Here is a 17762-nt window from a genome sequence, read left to right as displayed (position 1 = left end):
AGACACATAAATCCAGACAGAAATGAACCCCCCAGGAGGTTAAAGTAAGCTCATATTTTGCCGATACTGGCAACGGGCCCTAAATGTATGCTATTCTTTTATTTCTTGCATTTTCTCTATGTGTCTCTAAATCATTTGCTAGGCTATTTGACAGCTATTGGTACTTCCATGTATGATATAATTATGATCAAGGTAAGTACAGAATGCTTGAAGCTCAATCCTGTAATGTTTTAATGTACTAAACAATTCAGTCTGCATTGTTCAAATTCAACACAGATCTGTCCTTTTTTTTTTTACCACAAAACGTTCTCAGTATGATGGGACCAAGGAACCCCTCACTCAAAATTCATGTAATTTTTTAGAAAGAGAGAGTGGGTTTAGTATTTGTAGATCAGCTTTATAGAATAAGGAAAAAACCCAAGGTATTACAATTCCTGATGGTACCGACACATAAATTCTGTTATAGCTGACTGCACCATTTAGGTTTCATTGATGTTCAGGCTTCTGTAATATATTTATCACTATACATATATATTAGAAAGAGATCAATAGCACTCTGCACTGGCATTAAAACTACTTTACTGGTTTTGGCAACTGATCCAATTCCCTTTGTAAAAGTACTCACTCTGTCCATTTACACCCAGACCTACTTCTACATTTAAACCCAATTCAATTTTCACTTTAAATGAGCTAAACACTTCCTTAGCTTTTTAAGTTTGCCACCTTTAGAAAGTAGGCACAGCCTGTATAGAAATGTCTAACTATTGAAGGCTGAAAAGAAGGACCCTGGTTCTGTAGGAAAGCAATGGTCTTTGTGCACACACTGTTGGGTCAGACCTATAACTCTGCATTCAGAAAACCTGCTGTACCTCACTGAATAGACAGCTCTAGATCTGCAGAAATACCTCAGCGTGGAGATCACTGCTTCCACACAGCAAGGGTCCGTCTCTGCAAAATGCTGACAGGGTCAGGCATTTATACTGTGTTTCATTACTTAAGATTACAAACTTTAGGATATTGTATACCATATTTATTGCATCTGGAATTAATAATCTGATTTAAACTCAATAGATGTAGCTTTAAATGACCAAACTTACAGAATTTAAGGGTGCTTTATGGTTAAACTGGAATTTTAGGCTTAGTGATTACCTATGAGGGCAATCTTTTGTGAAACTCCTCTAATTAGTAGGGATGAGCGAGTGAGAATATTAGGTTTGATCTCGTGGTGAACCGGGCCTTTCTCGCTTACCGAAAATGTAAGTGAGAACGGCCTTCTGATTTGCCGAGAGATTGAGCTCCTGCCGAAAAGAAGGAATTCCAGGGCTGCAATCATTGATGAGCTCAGTGTGCAATCCCCGGGGCACCAAATTAACCTTGGCACACTCTTCTCAATGAATGAAGCCACAGCTGCAATCATTGAGAAGATGCCCAGCACAGGAGAACCTCCTGACATTGTAGTATATCTCTTACAAATGATACATTTGTATCTGTAACAAATGTATCATTTGTAAGTGATACTTACATTAAAATGTCAGGAGGTTCTCCTTTGGCATCCTCTCAATGATTGCAGCTGTGGCTCCATTCATTGAGAAGAGAGTGCGATCCCCGGGGCACTAGAGGTAAATTAACCTCTGAGGCACTAGAGGTAAATTAACCTACAGTGCCCCGGGGATCGTAGTGGAACTGCAGAGTTCATCTGCAGTTCAGTTCCCATAGTCACATGACTGTGGGAACTTTGTAGTCACAGCTGTGACTGCGGGCGATCCCCGGGGCACTAGAGGTTAATTAACTTCTAGTGCCTCAGGGAACGCACACTGAGCTCATCAATTATTGCAGCTGTGGCTGCAATCATTGAAAAGAGTGTGCAATCCCTGGGGCACTAGAGGTAAATTAACCTCTAGTGCCCCGGGGATTGTAGTGGAACTGCAGTTTATCTGCAGTTCAGTTCCCACGGTCACGTGATCGTGGGAACTTTGCGGTCACAGCTGTGACTGCAGGTGATCCCCGGGGCACTAGAGGGTAATTAACCTCTAGTGCCTTGAGGGTTTGGAAACAGGGAGATTCCCAAGGCTGAATGCAGCTCTGGGAATCCTGGTGTTTTTATTTTCTCTTCCGATGGTTTCGCTAAATCGGTTTAACGACATTGCACAAGACCAACGGAAGTTCGAGGAAATTTTCCATTAGCTAATACCATTAATTAGCCAGTACCATTAGCCTGTTTTTAGGAATATTAGGCCTTGATAATGTTACTTTGCAAATCAAGGTTTCCTAAAGGGACACAGTGTAAAATAAGACAAAGACAAAGTGTCTTAAAATTGAACAGGTAATATACACACAGTACCTTTACAGCAACCTGTGTATTAACTTCTCTTTGTTGAAAAGCTACAGAATCTTTCAAAATTCTTCAGTATCAACAATCTGGCCCCAATAACCATACTAGAAATACTTTGCATTATAGATAAAATACTGTATGTTATTAATACTAAACAAAGTGTGACTTTAATTGGAATTGTGGGCTAATATTTTGGAATATTGGTTTATATGTCCACAATATTATCTCTGCTTATGAAACACTTTCACAGGAACCTTTACTTCTGACAGCATCATTCTTCAGGAGGCTCTAAGACTGGAATATAGAGTGGAATAGAAGTGACTATGGACAACTTTCTGCTTCAGTGTTGCTTCACTGTAGACGTTTACAAAAGGGTGGGGAGAGTTCTAAGTCTTACCTGCCTCAGTCGTATGAGATATGCAGAGTGAGTCAATGGAGCATTCCAGACTCACCAAGACTTTGATTTTAATACATTTTTTAGTAGATAATGCAGTGGTATAACACCACACTTGGAATGCACTGTGTCAGTTATCCTTTTGTAAAAAGAACATTACTGTCAAAGTGAATGATATTCTGAACACTGTGGGAAAATTCAGGGTCTGGAAAGGGTGAGGATGTCAGAGGGTGCCTGATGTTATCCACCTGTCCACCGTGGCAGATCAATGAACAGCAATCCGCAACAACCACCATGCATATCAATAGAGGAGAGCACACTTTTTGCTCATCCTCCCCTCCCCTCCCCATAAAACAGAACAAGCGCTGTGTGTACAACACCTGTTCGCTCATCTTTCATGGGAAAAGTTCATGAAAGATTGTTAATCCACTTTTTTAGGCTTAGTATTACCTTTCTGCATCAGTTAGCATGACCCACTTTCCACAGTTTTCAGAAGTCTATATGCAACACTAGAATACTTATTTATCTCTTTTTCTACCTTTACAAAGGTAGCTGTAAATTGAAAATAAAATAAATGTTTTAGAAGTGGAGAAGTGATGGGTCCAGTTCTTGTCAGTCTATATTTTCATCCAGTACTAGATGAAACAGTAAGAATGAGTTTTGTAGACTACTTAGCAGGATAATAGCAGATTACAGAAAGATTTTTAAAAAATTGGCAACAGCCAAAAGGCAAATTAATTATATTGAAAAATGTAAGGTCATGTATGCACATAGGCCATGGGAATAGCACATGAATACAGCTAAGTACAACAGAACTGCGTGAATAGTGGCTAACAGAAGGTAACTCCACTCTCACAGTCCACAGTGCTATGCTGTATCTGCAAAACCAAACAAAATATCAGCTGCATAAAAAAGGGATTTAAACAAGTAATGCTTGTAAGGCCCTGGTCAGCACCAGACACCAGTCCCCCAATGTAACACCGCAGTCTTCACCTTTAGTAAGCCCCAGCTCAGCCTCGGGAGACTGGTTGCATCTCCCAGCACTCGGTTGCCCCCAGAACTTACTACCCAAGGGATGGTGTCTGGGGATGGGCTGGCAGCAAGCCAGGATAGCACCAGATAGAAGTATCAAGATTCCAACAGAGCCAAGTCCAGAATACAGAGCAGAGGTCATACAAACCTGGGACCTAGCGCTGCAAAGGTGCAGAGTGCTAACCTGTAAGCCACCATGCTGCCTGTGGCCATGACCCAGTGGCCAGCTCACAGGTTGTCGTTCCTAGGACCATTTTAACTAAGGACTAACAACTGTATATTAGGAACATCCAACCAGACCAATGTATTGGCTGATTAGTGTGTGTATGCAAAGCTTTCCAAGTCATTGTGGCCTGATGTTGTTTAAATCTTCACATGAAATGAAGGAAGGGTGGGGTGTATTTCTTCCTGGTGCTAAATGCAGTTAGCCACCCCTTTGGTAAATTGTATTAAAAAAAAGGAAAGAAACAACAAAAGAAGGGATTTTGTTTGGCTCACAAGAAAATTGAACTATATTTGTAAATATCTCAGGTCCCAAAACGCATCAGGACTTGAGACCTATACACAGTTAATACAGTTTTTTCCCGTGGATGCTTATGTCTTTATGATATAATAGGAGTTTTACTGTCTAGTAAAGAAATACCTAAGCCAACCTACAAATAATAGATAGCTGATATTTATGTTATTGCATTTTATGTATACTTTGCTGTCCTGAAAAATCACTGAACTGTGGTTTGGGATTACCTATATGTTTATTATGTTAACATACTTATTTACAAATATAGTTTAGTTTTCTTGTTAGCCAAACAAAACCCCTTCTTTTGTTGTTTCTTTCATTGTTTTATATAATTCTTCACGTAGTAAAAGGAGTATGCTGGGGCATTAAAAACGTATAAATCAGCATTTTTTCAAATTATCTTTTTTATTTTTGCCTGTCAATAGCAGTACATAAATGTACATGCAACAAATCAAACAATCAAAGATTTTGCTGGTGCTTAGCTGGAACTTTTAAAGCTTCTGTAAATGTGGAGAATCATTCACAAGCTGCCTTTTTTGTGAATGAAGTCTTTTTTAGTTCTATGTCTTAAGAAATGTACTTGTTGTATTGAAAGGTTAAGATTTAAGGGCTCATTTGTATCAGGTCTGGTGTACCAAATCCTAACCAAGAACAAGGCAATTTTCCTATGTTCTATGGCTTCAGCGTACTCCTTGGATATTGGTCTTTTTTTAAGTGTGCAAATAAAAGTTATGTTTAATTCTACCAATAAAAACACATTCAGGATATGCATTCAATAAATATGTTCTGCTTGATATAACAGAAAAAACAACTTGCATTGTAACTGAAATCCCAAAAGCTAACATTCCACCCTAATCTCTTCTTTTTAGGTTTGACCACAAAAAAATTAAAGTGACTGAAAATGGACATGCATTTTTATTTTTTCTCATAGACACAATCTTGTTATAGAATAAATGGACTGAAACACATGGGTAGCATTACGCTTATTGGGTACTCCAAGTGCAAGAAATTTGATTGGTCGCTTTGGGATATTGCATTTTAGGTAAAATAATTACTGTCTGTATATAACTCCTTGAATAAGCCTAAATAATTATCATAGGATTTTCCCATAGACTTGGTGACTCCAAGCTTTGTGTTGCACACGTGTAAGATATATATGTTTGGATTAAGTTGTCAGGAAGTTGTAAGTGTAAAAATACAGTAGGCTTTGCCATCCTCATTTCAGAGCTTTTCAAATACGGAGACGTTTTCACTTTCTCTTGGAACAAATTTTTTTATCGTCTTGACTTGGAACCTGTCCCAGTACCGTTAAGGTTCATTAACTCAACATTAAAGTGATTATATTCCATCTGCTCCCAAGGTCACATTCCCCCACAGCATGGAATATTTCTCTGTAGGTAGCTTTATCTTTAATATCACTAGCAGTAAATAGGCAATTATTAGCAAATTGATAGTACATTATGGAGTGGACAAGCATTGTTCCACCATAAGTCTATGACCTAACACCAACTTGATAAGTGTTTTAAATAAATTACAGTTCTGGTTCCATTCTACATTCCATATCAAGCTTTCAATTGTATTGTATTCCATATCCAGACAGAAAAGAAAAAAATGTGACCCTGTCATCTGAGGCCCAATCTGTAATAGATTTTCTGTCCACAGAATTAACCAATTCACATGTTCATTACAGGATGCAAGGGACAAATCAAATGCCCCTATGACCACAATTAAACTTATATCACTTCCAAAAGCCAAAAATCTATGAATGACCCCAGGTGTAAAAAACACTATACCTTTGGTTTGAGACCTCAGGGTGGTACTCCTAGATTGTAAGCTCTTTGGGAAAGGGTCTCCTCCTCCGCCTGTGTCACTGTCTGTCATTTGCAACCCCTAAATCCTGTTTAATAATAATTATAATATTAATAATAATAATAATAATAATAATACACAAAATGTTTAGCATCCAATAAGTAGACCAGATGGAGAACCATCAGTTTGTGGTTTAGATCCCTAACTACCTGGGAGCTCTCTACATATGTAATATTATTATGGGAATAAAATTTCTATACATTGACACCTGCCAGTCACTACAATGATAAAGAGAGTGTATGCAAAAACCATAGGTTAGGCTCAATAAATGATATGGAGGACTGCATAGAGATGCACATCCCAAAAACTTGCAATTAGGTTAATTTTCTTCTCCCCCAAACTGGCTTTAGATTGCATTAATGACATATTACTATGGTGAGACATTGGATTGTGAGCCCCTTTGAGGGACAGCTAGTGACATGACTATGGACTTTGTAAAGCACTGCGTAATATGTTGGCGCTATATAAATAATGTATAATATTATTAGATGCCTAGATAGAGCCTGGGAAACTACTGCATATTCACCTTCTGGTCATGTTTTAAAGCATGTAAGAAAATTGCTTTGTAGCAACCTGTAAAAGGTTAGAGACCCCTGAGTGTCCTATATACTAAAGGACCACCTACTGCTTGGAAAATTGGACTTTAATATTATGATAAAATGACATTTATAAAGTTAGTGGATTAACAAAATTGCTTGTATAATTGAGAAGTAGCTGGAAGGAATTATTAGCTAAAACCAATTACACTTTTATCAACTTTTCTGTCAACAGAAAAAATGTCTGTTACATATTTCCCCACAAAAAATGTCTATTAGGCTGGGTCTACATGGATGGTTTTTAAAAACACATGTACATAGGCGTTTATATAAGTTTATTTTTAACCCTTTCAGGGAATGGGTAAAATAAAACCCCCTTACTCATTCCATGAAAGGGTTAAAAACGTGTAAAAAATAAGACCATACATTATTGTTAAAGTAATTTATTAGATGTGTGTCTGTTTTGTGTAACTGTGGTAAACTTTTTTTTACAGGTTATCCCACAATGAAAGGATGATACCCATGGCTGCATTCATGACATGAACACAGCCGTAGGACTCCGGACAGTGTTGGATCTCCAGGCACTAAGGGTTAAATGAGGACAAGTCTCCCCATTCACCTCCAGTGCTGAGAAAAGGGAAACCCTGATGACAGCTCAAGCACCACCAGGGTTTCCCTTTCTGCATCCAAAAACACATACCACAGCACCACTAGGACTGCGGGAGCAATCAAGAAATCAAAGCTGTCAGCATAGCAGAGCTCCATTGATTGCTCCGCTCTGTGATTGGCTGAGGAAAGAGAAACCCTGCTCACGGCTACAGCGTCATCAGGGTTTCCCTTTCTGCAGCCAATCATGGAGCACTGGAGGTGAATGGGGAGACTTGTCCTCTAGTGCCTGGGGATCCCACACTGTTAGGAGTCCCATGGCTGCATTCATGACATGAGCATTGTTTCATTGTGTGATAGCCTGTAAAAGAAAAAAAAGTTTAACAAAGTTACACAAAACACACATTTAACAAATTACTTTAACATTAAAGCCTCGTCTTATTTTTTACACATATTTTTAACCCTTTCAGGGCATGAGTAAGGGGTTTTATGTACCTCTGTACTCATTCCCTAAGGTGGGCCTGTGAAGATCTGGGAGTCTCCTTAGTAACCTCCCTAGCGGTTCATTTCTGTCTGGATTTATATGTCTAAAAGCGGTACATTGTTTTTCATGAAAATTTATTTTACAGTATATATATATTAGTATAAGTATAAAAAAGTTTGAAACACAAAATCATGTTAAAATAAGAAATTAAAATAAAAAAAAATAATAAATCTAGTTTTTTTAATTTTTAAGAATTTTACTATTATATTATACTGTAAAATGAATGTTTATGAAAGACTATGTACAGCTTTTAGACCTATAAATCCAATGTATTGCATTCAATACAGGTATTTTGTATTGAATGCATTACAAATGTATTTGAATTTCCCACCCCAAACAGAGCATTCGCACGCACCGAACGCCAGCCGGAGGCAGAAAGAAGACGCGAAGGATGACGGAGGACGCCGGCGGATCAGGTAGGTCTCGATTTATTATCATTTTCCATAGGTTTAGCTACCCCGAGTGTGACTCAGGGTTACCGCTTCCACCTTTTTTCTACCCAGAGTCACACTCAGGGTTACCGCTCAGGAGGTTAAAGGGGGCCTCCAGATTCCAAAGTCCTGCTAAAAACGCTTGTAAAAGCCTCGATTGAATTCAATGGGAGTGTTTTTCCGTGTTTACCCTGCGTTTCAATTTTTAAAATGTTGCAAAGAGCGTTATCTGTATTGTCATACACGTGCCTCAAGGAAACGTCCTGGTGTAGATTAGCCCATTGGAATGTATAGGAATTTCAAACATTGGCCTTTAAAGCCTCAGGTTAAAGGCTGGGGAAAACGTCTGTGTAGTACATAGTTACATGCCCACCTCCATAGACCTAGAAATACAGGATATTTAAGGTTAAATTCAGAGGAGAGGTGAGAACAGAAGTTTCCTGGTGGCTCCTTGTGATTGGTCTGGCTGTGCGATACCGAAAATGAACAGCAGGATGGTGGGAACTCAATTTCATGTAATAAATATAAGCATCATATAGTAAATACAATATTTAAAGTAAAAATTACATTTAATAATAATATTTAAATAAACATTTTAGGTAAATACTGTATAAGACCATGTAAATATTATAAAGAGATTGGGCATCAGAGTGAATATAAAAATCTGGATATCCAGTATGACACAGAACATTGTGGCTGCTTAGGTGAATATCTAGCTTATGGGAGTCTGGTATGATACAAAGCTCAGTCATTGAAGTGAATATCCAGTATCAGGTGGTCCTAAATGTCTCATTCAGTAGTTGAAAAAAGAATCTTGAGCTTCAATGTCTGATTCAAGCAGAGACTGAAAAAGATATCCTTTTTCCTAAAGACACTAAGTGCTCTATTTATAAATTATTTCCCTGTCAATTTGCTCTAGATTTGCTCATTATTTTACCCCACATCCTAGATTGTAAGCTCTTCTGGGCAGGGTCTTCTCCTCCTGTGTCAATGTATTTGTCTGACATTTGCAACCCCTATTTCATGTACAGCACAGCATAATATGTTGGCTCTATAAAAAATTCTGTTTAATAATAATAATAATAATGATAATTATTATTATTATTATATTATTAATAAAATCATTTTCGTATACAGATAACATTTTTTCCTGACAGCGTGCACTTTCATGGTTGGCCACTAGGTGGCAGAACGAGTCATTGGTTTAACAGAAACTGAAACGTGTAAAGAGATTCACCCACCTGTCAGTGAATTTCAGATGAATTGACAAGGGAATCATTTATTAATACAGTCCTAAAAAAAATATGCTTTTTCAATATATGCAGAGGAACAACCACTTGGTGCGACTCCGATTTTCAGTTTACCTAATGTACAGATCACTAAAGGGAGAAGACTACCCCCCTCAATAAATGCAGTCCTAAATTGTGGAAATACATTGTGTGAAAATAAACCTTTTTCTTTGGTGGACAGTTGCACTTGTCAATGCGGCCCCCCATAAAGGATGTAAAAGGACCTCCATGAAGCTGTAATAATTATTCTGATGGTTTCTTTGAACATTAGAGTTCTTCGGAATGTTTGAAGCATCTTTTACACAATATTTGGGATTAGTTTTCCCAGGACCTTGGCCAAAAGGATGGTAATGTCACTTTTACTTAAGGGCTTTAGGCAGAACCTGGGGGTTAGTAAATATATTTGTGTTTTTGTTCTGATATTTGATGTTTGTGCTGTTTTAATAAATGCAGGGGCTGGGGTCTTACAGTTTAGCAGACCTTGCATTTTGCTGTAAAAATAAACTTACCAACACAAGGGTACAAGCTAGTTCAAGCTGTAAAACCAAATAACGAAACACCTCTAAAAAAATTAACCAGAATAGAAATGGGAATGATTTATTAAAGCTCTCCAAGCTAGAGGGATACACTTTAATCAGTAAAGCTGGGTGATCCAGCAAACCTGGAATAGATTTCTTCAAAGTCATTTACTGTTGATATTGTGAATCCTGAACCAGATCCATTCCAGGTTTGTTGAATCACCCAGCTTCCCTGATATAAGTGTATCCTCTCCAGCCTTGGAGAGCTATAATAAATCGGGACCAATGTGTAATTTGAATATAAAATCCACAAGTTGGTTCCACATTTGTGGGTTTGTTTCCTTCCACAATCCAACAAAAACAACTTTTAGAAATACATTAATATAGGTATTGATGAAAGGTATGAAAGCAGATTAAATGTTAATTAAATTATTTAAAAGTATGTTTTCCAAACAATAACCACGTTTCATATTTATCAAACATGACTGTGAAAAAGCCATTTATTAAAATGTTTAAATACAAATCTGTTAAAGACCAAGGCATTCAATATATGTCAAAAATACATACAAAAACATTTTTTTCCTTAAAAAAATACTTAAAAAATAATAAAAATCACGTGTAAAAACCAAAAGTTTGTTTACAAATAAATTCACTTGAAGTTAGAACAGTCTTCTTCCTTCATAGTTAGCGTTCTCCCAAAAAAGTACAGGTAAAAAAAATAAAAAAGAATTGTCTGTAAACAATAGCATTCCATGAGTCTGTAAAGGAATGGACACATTCCGTCTCAGGTGACCTCCCACCAGTAACCCAGCATGGAAGTACTACACAGTAGTTTCATGTTTCCATAGTCCAGTCCTAACATTTCCATTACTGTCTGCATTTATTGGTGGCTCTTGCACCACTTCATCTTTAGCTGGCTCATTTTGGACTGCCAGATTTAGACCATATGATTTTTGCTGGCTTTCCAGTTCAACAGCTATGGGTTCCCTCAAAATGTCTTTTTTGTGGTTGCTGGAAATTGCCTTTTCCATATTTCTGCTATACCTAGGCAGTGTGCTACCAGCATCACTACTATCTTGGTGACACTGGTTAAAATGGCGCTCCCGATAAGCCAGATACGCTCTCCTGCTGCGAGAATGACCTTCAGAATAGCTTGGCCGACTTCTTGGCGCCGCGCTTTGTACGCTCCCGTCAACACTTGTGGGAACATCGTAGGCATATTCCCTAAGAACGGTAAGTCTGCTTGACCGGTGACCTTTACTCCTGTTTTTGTGGTGCCGAGATGGGTGGCCATTGGAACGATACTGAACTTCCAAGGGTGCAACGTGCATTTTGATGTCATTGTCTAACGAGTGCTCAGTCAAGCTGTTGTCAAGCTGGGGGGCTGTGTTGACAGGCAATGTGTTTGTGTTATTTTGGGCTGCAGCTGCTTGTATGTTAGTTAGTTTGCAGCCTTGTGATGAATTTTTCACACTGGATGCCGACTTGTTGGTGCAGGAAGACTCGGCGCTGCTATTTGTACACTTAGGAGCCTCACCGTTAGTGGCGGAAGAGTTGGATGGTGGAACATTGACTTGGACAGAATATGTACTTCTTCCAGGACAGAAGGTATTAATTAAAGCTCTTCTCAAATCTTCCCTATTAATGCAGTGGTGTACCACTACAAAGGCACCGAGGCTTAGACATGTGACCCCGAAAAAGCAACTGAAGACCAGATCCATTGGATAATCCAAAGAGACTGCCAGCGCACCAAAAATCCAAAGTGAAACATAAAGGAAAAGGGTAAGGCTAACTCCAAGAAGTTGAGCTTGGAATGTCTGTTCATTTTCCAATGCTGAAGTGGATACTAAAGACACCGAGAGCGAATCAGGATTGTTCCCTTCTCCGCTTTCACTGGCTGCAAGGCGTTGCTGTTCCTCTGTTTGTTCTTTTAGTTCAAACACTCGATCCGGGTGACGTTTCAGTTGAATGAATATGCAGAGGAAGTACATGCAGTTTATGAAGACAATAAAGCTGGCTGGACCATAGAAGGCTCCAAGGCTCGGTTCCCAAGCCATCCAACAGCTGTAAAAAAAAAAAAAAAATAATAATAAAACAAGTGCATTAGATTTTCACAAAGTAGGCAATGTGTAGAAATATAAAGACAATTTAAAACAAATTATTTACATGCCTCATATTATCACATATCCCAAAAAATAAAATGATCCTTCATTTAATGACAATGAGTGGAGCCATACAAATGATTCCTGTTTGCACCAATAGCCAATTGCACATCTAAACTCCCCTGCTATTGTGTGATCCTTCCCCCACCTCCTAGATTGTAAGCTCTTCGGGGCAGGGTCCCCTCCTCCTGTGTCACTGTCTGTATCCGTCTGCCATTTGCACCCCTATTTAATGTATAGCGCTGCGTAATATGTTGCCACTATATAAATCCTGTTTAATAATATTAATAATAATAATAATAATATTGATATAGAACCACTGGTGTATGATGCAAATATAGACTGAGGTTTAGATTCTCATGAGCAAGTGGAACTAATAAAATGAAGACCCCATTAAACATTTCTTGAGTTTTTTTGTCTATTATTATTACACAGTATTATTATAGCGCCGACATATTACGCAGTGCTTTACAAAGTCCTTGGTCATGTCACTAGCTGTCACTCAAAGGGGCTCACAATCTAATGACCAATTAGTGTTCGCAGTTTTAAAAAATGGGGAACATGGGGAACAATGGAAAATTAGGTTTTTCTCAAACGTTGTAATAAGTAGCTGAAAAAAGTGGCGACTGGTACTTCACTTAATTGAATGGAGTTTCTGATGGCCCCCAAATACCTAATTAGGTACCATGGTACCTTGAAATCTGTTGTTAAATGGCCCTCTCAAATCTTCCTCATCAACAACACCCTTGAATAACATGTGAAATGACTTGAGGCTTCACTGCTTGGTTCTAATGACTTCTAGCCATACGAAAGACTGAATGACTTTGCTCTTGTCACACGCCCATCATCCTTCAGCTTGTTTGACCAGTTCTGTTCAAAAGAATACCATTTGTGCTGATGGTTTATATCTGCATGCTGCATGCTATACTTACTATGGTGCACTGGGCTGGCTCCCATAGTTTTTAATGTTTGCTGCTGCTGTTATCCCACAGACAATGATAGGAATGCCGCCACCAATCAGATAAAACCTTTAAGGAAATAAAATGAAAAAAGTAATTAAAATGGAAACAACATGACTGTAAAAATATTTATACAAATGTTTCCGCGATAGCTTCCTATGACTGTTGAATTGCTAGCTAATTTAGTGAAACTTCCTGCAAACATGACCATATCATTCATCACATTCATAAAACTACAACTGCAAATACATTGTTTTTGGAGAAACGCCAAACTTTTACACGTTAAAAAAAAAAAAAAAAAAAAATTATTGCAACTTTTGCTGCCACCTCGTGGACAAATGACAACTTATTTCTCAGGCATTTAGAGTATAATGTGTGTTTGCTGCAGGTGGTGTGCATTGGAGGGTGATGTATGACTCACTTTGCCATGAAGGAGAGGTAAATACCTACAAACAACAGAAGTAACTTATTTTAAAAAGTTTGAAAAATTAGTACTGCATTAAGCTTTATTTGCATGATTTGCAGTAATCTGTATGGGGCACATTTTCTTTCTTTTCTTACAAGCATCACCAGCACACTGTACAATTAAAGGGAGTAACTTGTCTTCATACATTGCTGCTATGCCTAAATTACTGCCCTCTATTAAAAAAATATTTATTTCAAAGGTATAAGGTTCCCGTCAGATTGCACCTTCAGGATGTTGAAACAGCGCCCAAGTCACAATCCTTGTAATGTTTGCAATACTGCCGAAGTACCAATTTTATCACTAATATAACACAACACAATATGGTGCATATTTGGCAGTCTTGTGGCCCCTACAGCTGGCTTTTGAACCACACTCCTGTCCTTATACCAAACATCTAAACTAGACCAGACCTAGACTAGGACCAGCAGGCTGCGGTTCTCTGCTTACAATTTCAGGACACAAACCTGAGCATTGGCCTAGGAGGAGGAGGAAGTTCATCTGGATCCTGACGCTTGGCTTTCTTAGTAACCTGCTTATAAATGTTACGAGCAGTGACTCCGACCCATAGCACTGTGGCCAGTGTAGAGTAATGGAGGAGAATACCAATCTGCAAAACAAAGAATCCCATTAGCTTTTCTATGTAATGTAAATCAGAATGACAGAACCTTCATAATTCTACAAAGCTGATCAATATTATTTACAAGACAGTAACCTAAAGAAATAAGCTACAGCAAAATGTTCCATTATTACTTTTCTCCATGGACTTAATTGATACTTTAAAACGTGTGCAAAGGAATAAAAAAAATATTGCAAACATATGCCCCAATATCAAACATCTAAAGAACATTTAAGTTTGCTTTTATTTTCATTTGGGTGATGGGTACAGGCTTTCCTGAAAAGCTTATGGTGGATTTACGCCTTGCAAGCCAACCCAAACTACAACATATGCAATAGGCAGTACTGCACCACTTACTACTGTCCACATTCATTCCCTATTGGAAACTGCAGGTGAGACGCTACGATTAGCATCTCAACCATGGGCACAGTTATCAGGTGCAAGGAAGTGATAACTGCACTGCAACCTCACCGTTGGGCTAATTATATCTTAAGCAACTGTTTACCACACTGCACCCTTTTTATATGTCCAGCCAAATACAGAAATTTTGCAAACATAAGATTTCACATCATTTCTTGTTCCTGCTGCTGCCTGGGAGCATTACCATAATAATAATATAATGGATTATTATGGATAATGCTTGTGAAAACTGTGTGCTCTAAAAGAAATGTCTGCATATAGCATCCGTGAAAGCCTCCAGCATTTTATTAGATATGCACACCCCCTGACTCAAATAGGAAATGTTCCTATCACAGAATATTAAAAAGAAAAAATAATAAAAACTTTATATTTAAATCAATTTCTTTAAAACAATCCTTACTCTCTTGCATGCCTAAATTGGAGGAATTTAATGGAATATCCAAAAAGGAAGCAATTAATCATTAAATTTAATAATGTTCACAATTAAGAACATTTCCAGGGACAAATTCCAGTTCATGTGACTACCCTTAGAAATCAGATACAGATGTCAAACAGGATTTACTGGCCTGAAGGATTATTCAGCTCATATGGTCTCTATAGGTATACTACTTTGACCTTCATATAACAGTGAAATCACAGAATGCTGGCCCTAATAATTGCTGGTTATCTTTACTATCCTTAGGGGGTTTCCTGGTGTTAATTGCACATAAACCCTGAATCTTCAGGAAATTCCATAACTACAAAGAAATAATGGTTTCAGTAATGAAATCAGCTAAACAGTGAGGATAAAGGGCAATGTGACAGCAATTTTTATTTTTTACATAAAAGTGCACTTAATGCATAATGAGAGTGAAATTCAACTGATATTATCACATTTTAATTAATCTGTCATTTGCCTGAATATTCTGAAGAATTAAATCTGAATAAATACTATGTGTGTGACACAATATTCTGCAGGCATTGATTAGGATGCTATATGTAGAAGCCTTTACATCAAGCAATACATCTGCACAGGACAATGAGTGAATATTATCTACTGGTGCTATTGGACCCATCATACTTACAGCCTGACACACACTGGAGTTTCTGGTCTGAGTGATGCCACCGACATACACTGCACAGGTCATGAAGATGTGAAGACCCAGGTTTACCAACATGTGCCAGCTTTTAAGGCTGATTCTTATCACACTGGGGAAAAAAGAGAACAAGTGAAGAGAATCATGTTAGAAACTGATATATGTTTTTACATTAATCACTCAACCTAATTTACTCTCTGTTAACATCACAGAATTTTAACGGACAAACCTAAAGTAAATTTAGGGAAATTAAACTAAAAGAATATGTCTGTCTCATTTTGACAGATTTCCCTTTGCTGCCTGTTTTGTAGGCTAGGCAGGAACTTAAGAGAATATATTTCCAAATTGAAAGAAATCTACCGTCTCCTATGGGAGATTTCCCTTATATTGCTGTTCTGGTGGCAAATTTTGCATTTACCCTCTGCTTCATTTCTGGTAACTTTGGTGATCAGAACAATTAGAGACAGTGAATCCCCAAAAGTAATAAAAACCTGACAAAGGCTGTAACTCCTCACCACTTCATTATGCAAAACATAGTCAGTTGGTTTCCCTCCTTATAGAATGGTCCACCTTTTCCAGAAATAATAAACTCCTATTTCATGCTTAAAGCTGAACTCCATGCAAATATTAAAACAAAATTTATTACAGCTATGTATTATTGAAAATCATAATAATATTATTTCAGTGGCAGAATTTCTATCCTTTGTACTGCTGTTACCTGTGATAGTATAAATAGCTGACAATAAGCATCAGTAAGCAGAGCAGCAACACTACAGAAGATGCATAAACAACGGGATGCAGCATAGTCACAGGATGGTCATAGAATTCAGTCCCTGTTAGGTCCTAAAAAAGAAAATGACAATGAGGACCACAAAATGCAAACACCCTACAAACTAACTGCTGCTGAGTAATTACATTATATATGATAAAAATATTACAGTGCAGATTAATCATTAAAGTGTAAAAATAAACTGCTGTATGATGGGTTGTGTGCCATCCTAATGTGCAAGCTTGCCCAGAATAATTGAACATAATGGCACCCTTGCGATACAAATACAGGATGGGCACTAGGCAAAAGCAGAAGAGCGGGCTCGTCCCGTGAGCTATACCCCTCAGCAAAGGGAGTGAGAGCTCAGGAGCAGCCTATTAGGAAAGAATGAACTAGAACCATAGAAAATGGCAACAATCTGTGCAGATAGGTGAGATCTGTGCCCCCCCCCCAAAAAAAAATAGGCTTTTTATATCAAATACTACATTTTCATAGGAAACAAAGGTGACACTCCCCCTTTTTGAAGAGAAACAGATCACATATATGGAACTAAACATTGTATTTAAGAGGTGAAACAACACACATATATTATTACTATACTGTAATAAAATGTTTTTCCATGTCCCTGTACAGATGTTTTGCCAGTGTGTACACCAAGAATCTTACCATTAGCACTGCATAGTTGCTGAGTGTGTCACACTGTATAGTGGTAACATTCTCATCTGATGCAATTATCTGGCAGCCTTCAGATTTCCATCCACCCTGTCCATTAAGTAGATCAAAATCCCATTGTGCTGCCACAGGGTCCTTTCCATGTGCAATGCGACGTAGTGTGATGTTAATAGGGACAGTGGGAAGGTTCCGGTTTGGGCCATCTGCAGAAAACAGACATATGATTTATATATCATCATAAACATTTATTCTGTGGTTTATCACATCTTCCCGAGGCTATAGAACAACTATAGAGTCACAGCTGAGGTCCAGCAGGAATTAAACATGGATAAATCATATGCATCATATGTGTTTTTTTCATTATATTAGAACATATAGGACACACTAAACTTTCTGATATGCTATTCATTTATCAAAACAATTATAGAGACAATTAATAGGATTAAAGGTTTTGTTAGGGTTAGGTAAAAAATATGGCTGATGTATCAAGTTATATTTAGGCATAAGCTCAAAATTAAGGGATAATTTGAGTTTTTTACAGGTGAAAGTTATGT

General features: G+C 37.8%; 1 protein-coding gene across 1 annotated transcript in view; it reads right to left on the bottom strand.

Moving 5' to 3' along the window:
• Positions 1–10532: 10532 nt before the first annotated feature.
• The window catches only part of ADGRA3 (adhesion G protein-coupled receptor A3), a 46153-nt gene continuing 38923 nt past the window's right edge, over positions 10533–17762 (bottom strand). The window contains exons 14-19 of the mRNA XM_072406387.1: positions 17203–17411; positions 16486–16610; positions 15756–15879; positions 14120–14262; positions 13163–13258; positions 10533–12132 (exon numbers count right to left, since the gene is read on the bottom strand). Coding sequence (XP_072262488.1) covers positions 10890–12132; positions 13163–13258; positions 14120–14262; positions 15756–15879; positions 16486–16610; positions 17203–17411 — 1940 coding nt within the window. The 3' untranslated portion in view covers positions 10533–10889. The remainder of the gene's footprint in view (positions 12133–13162; positions 13259–14119; positions 14263–15755; positions 15880–16485; positions 16611–17202; positions 17412–17762) is intronic.

This window comes from Pyxicephalus adspersus, chromosome 3 (genome assembly GCF_032062135.1).
Source record: "Pyxicephalus adspersus chromosome 3, UCB_Pads_2.0, whole genome shotgun sequence".
NCBI classification, from domain to species: Eukaryota; Metazoa; Chordata; class Amphibia; order Anura; family Pyxicephalidae; genus Pyxicephalus; species Pyxicephalus adspersus.
The sequence above is the reverse complement of the archived record's forward strand: the minus strand, read 5'-3'. Positions and strand labels throughout refer to the sequence as shown.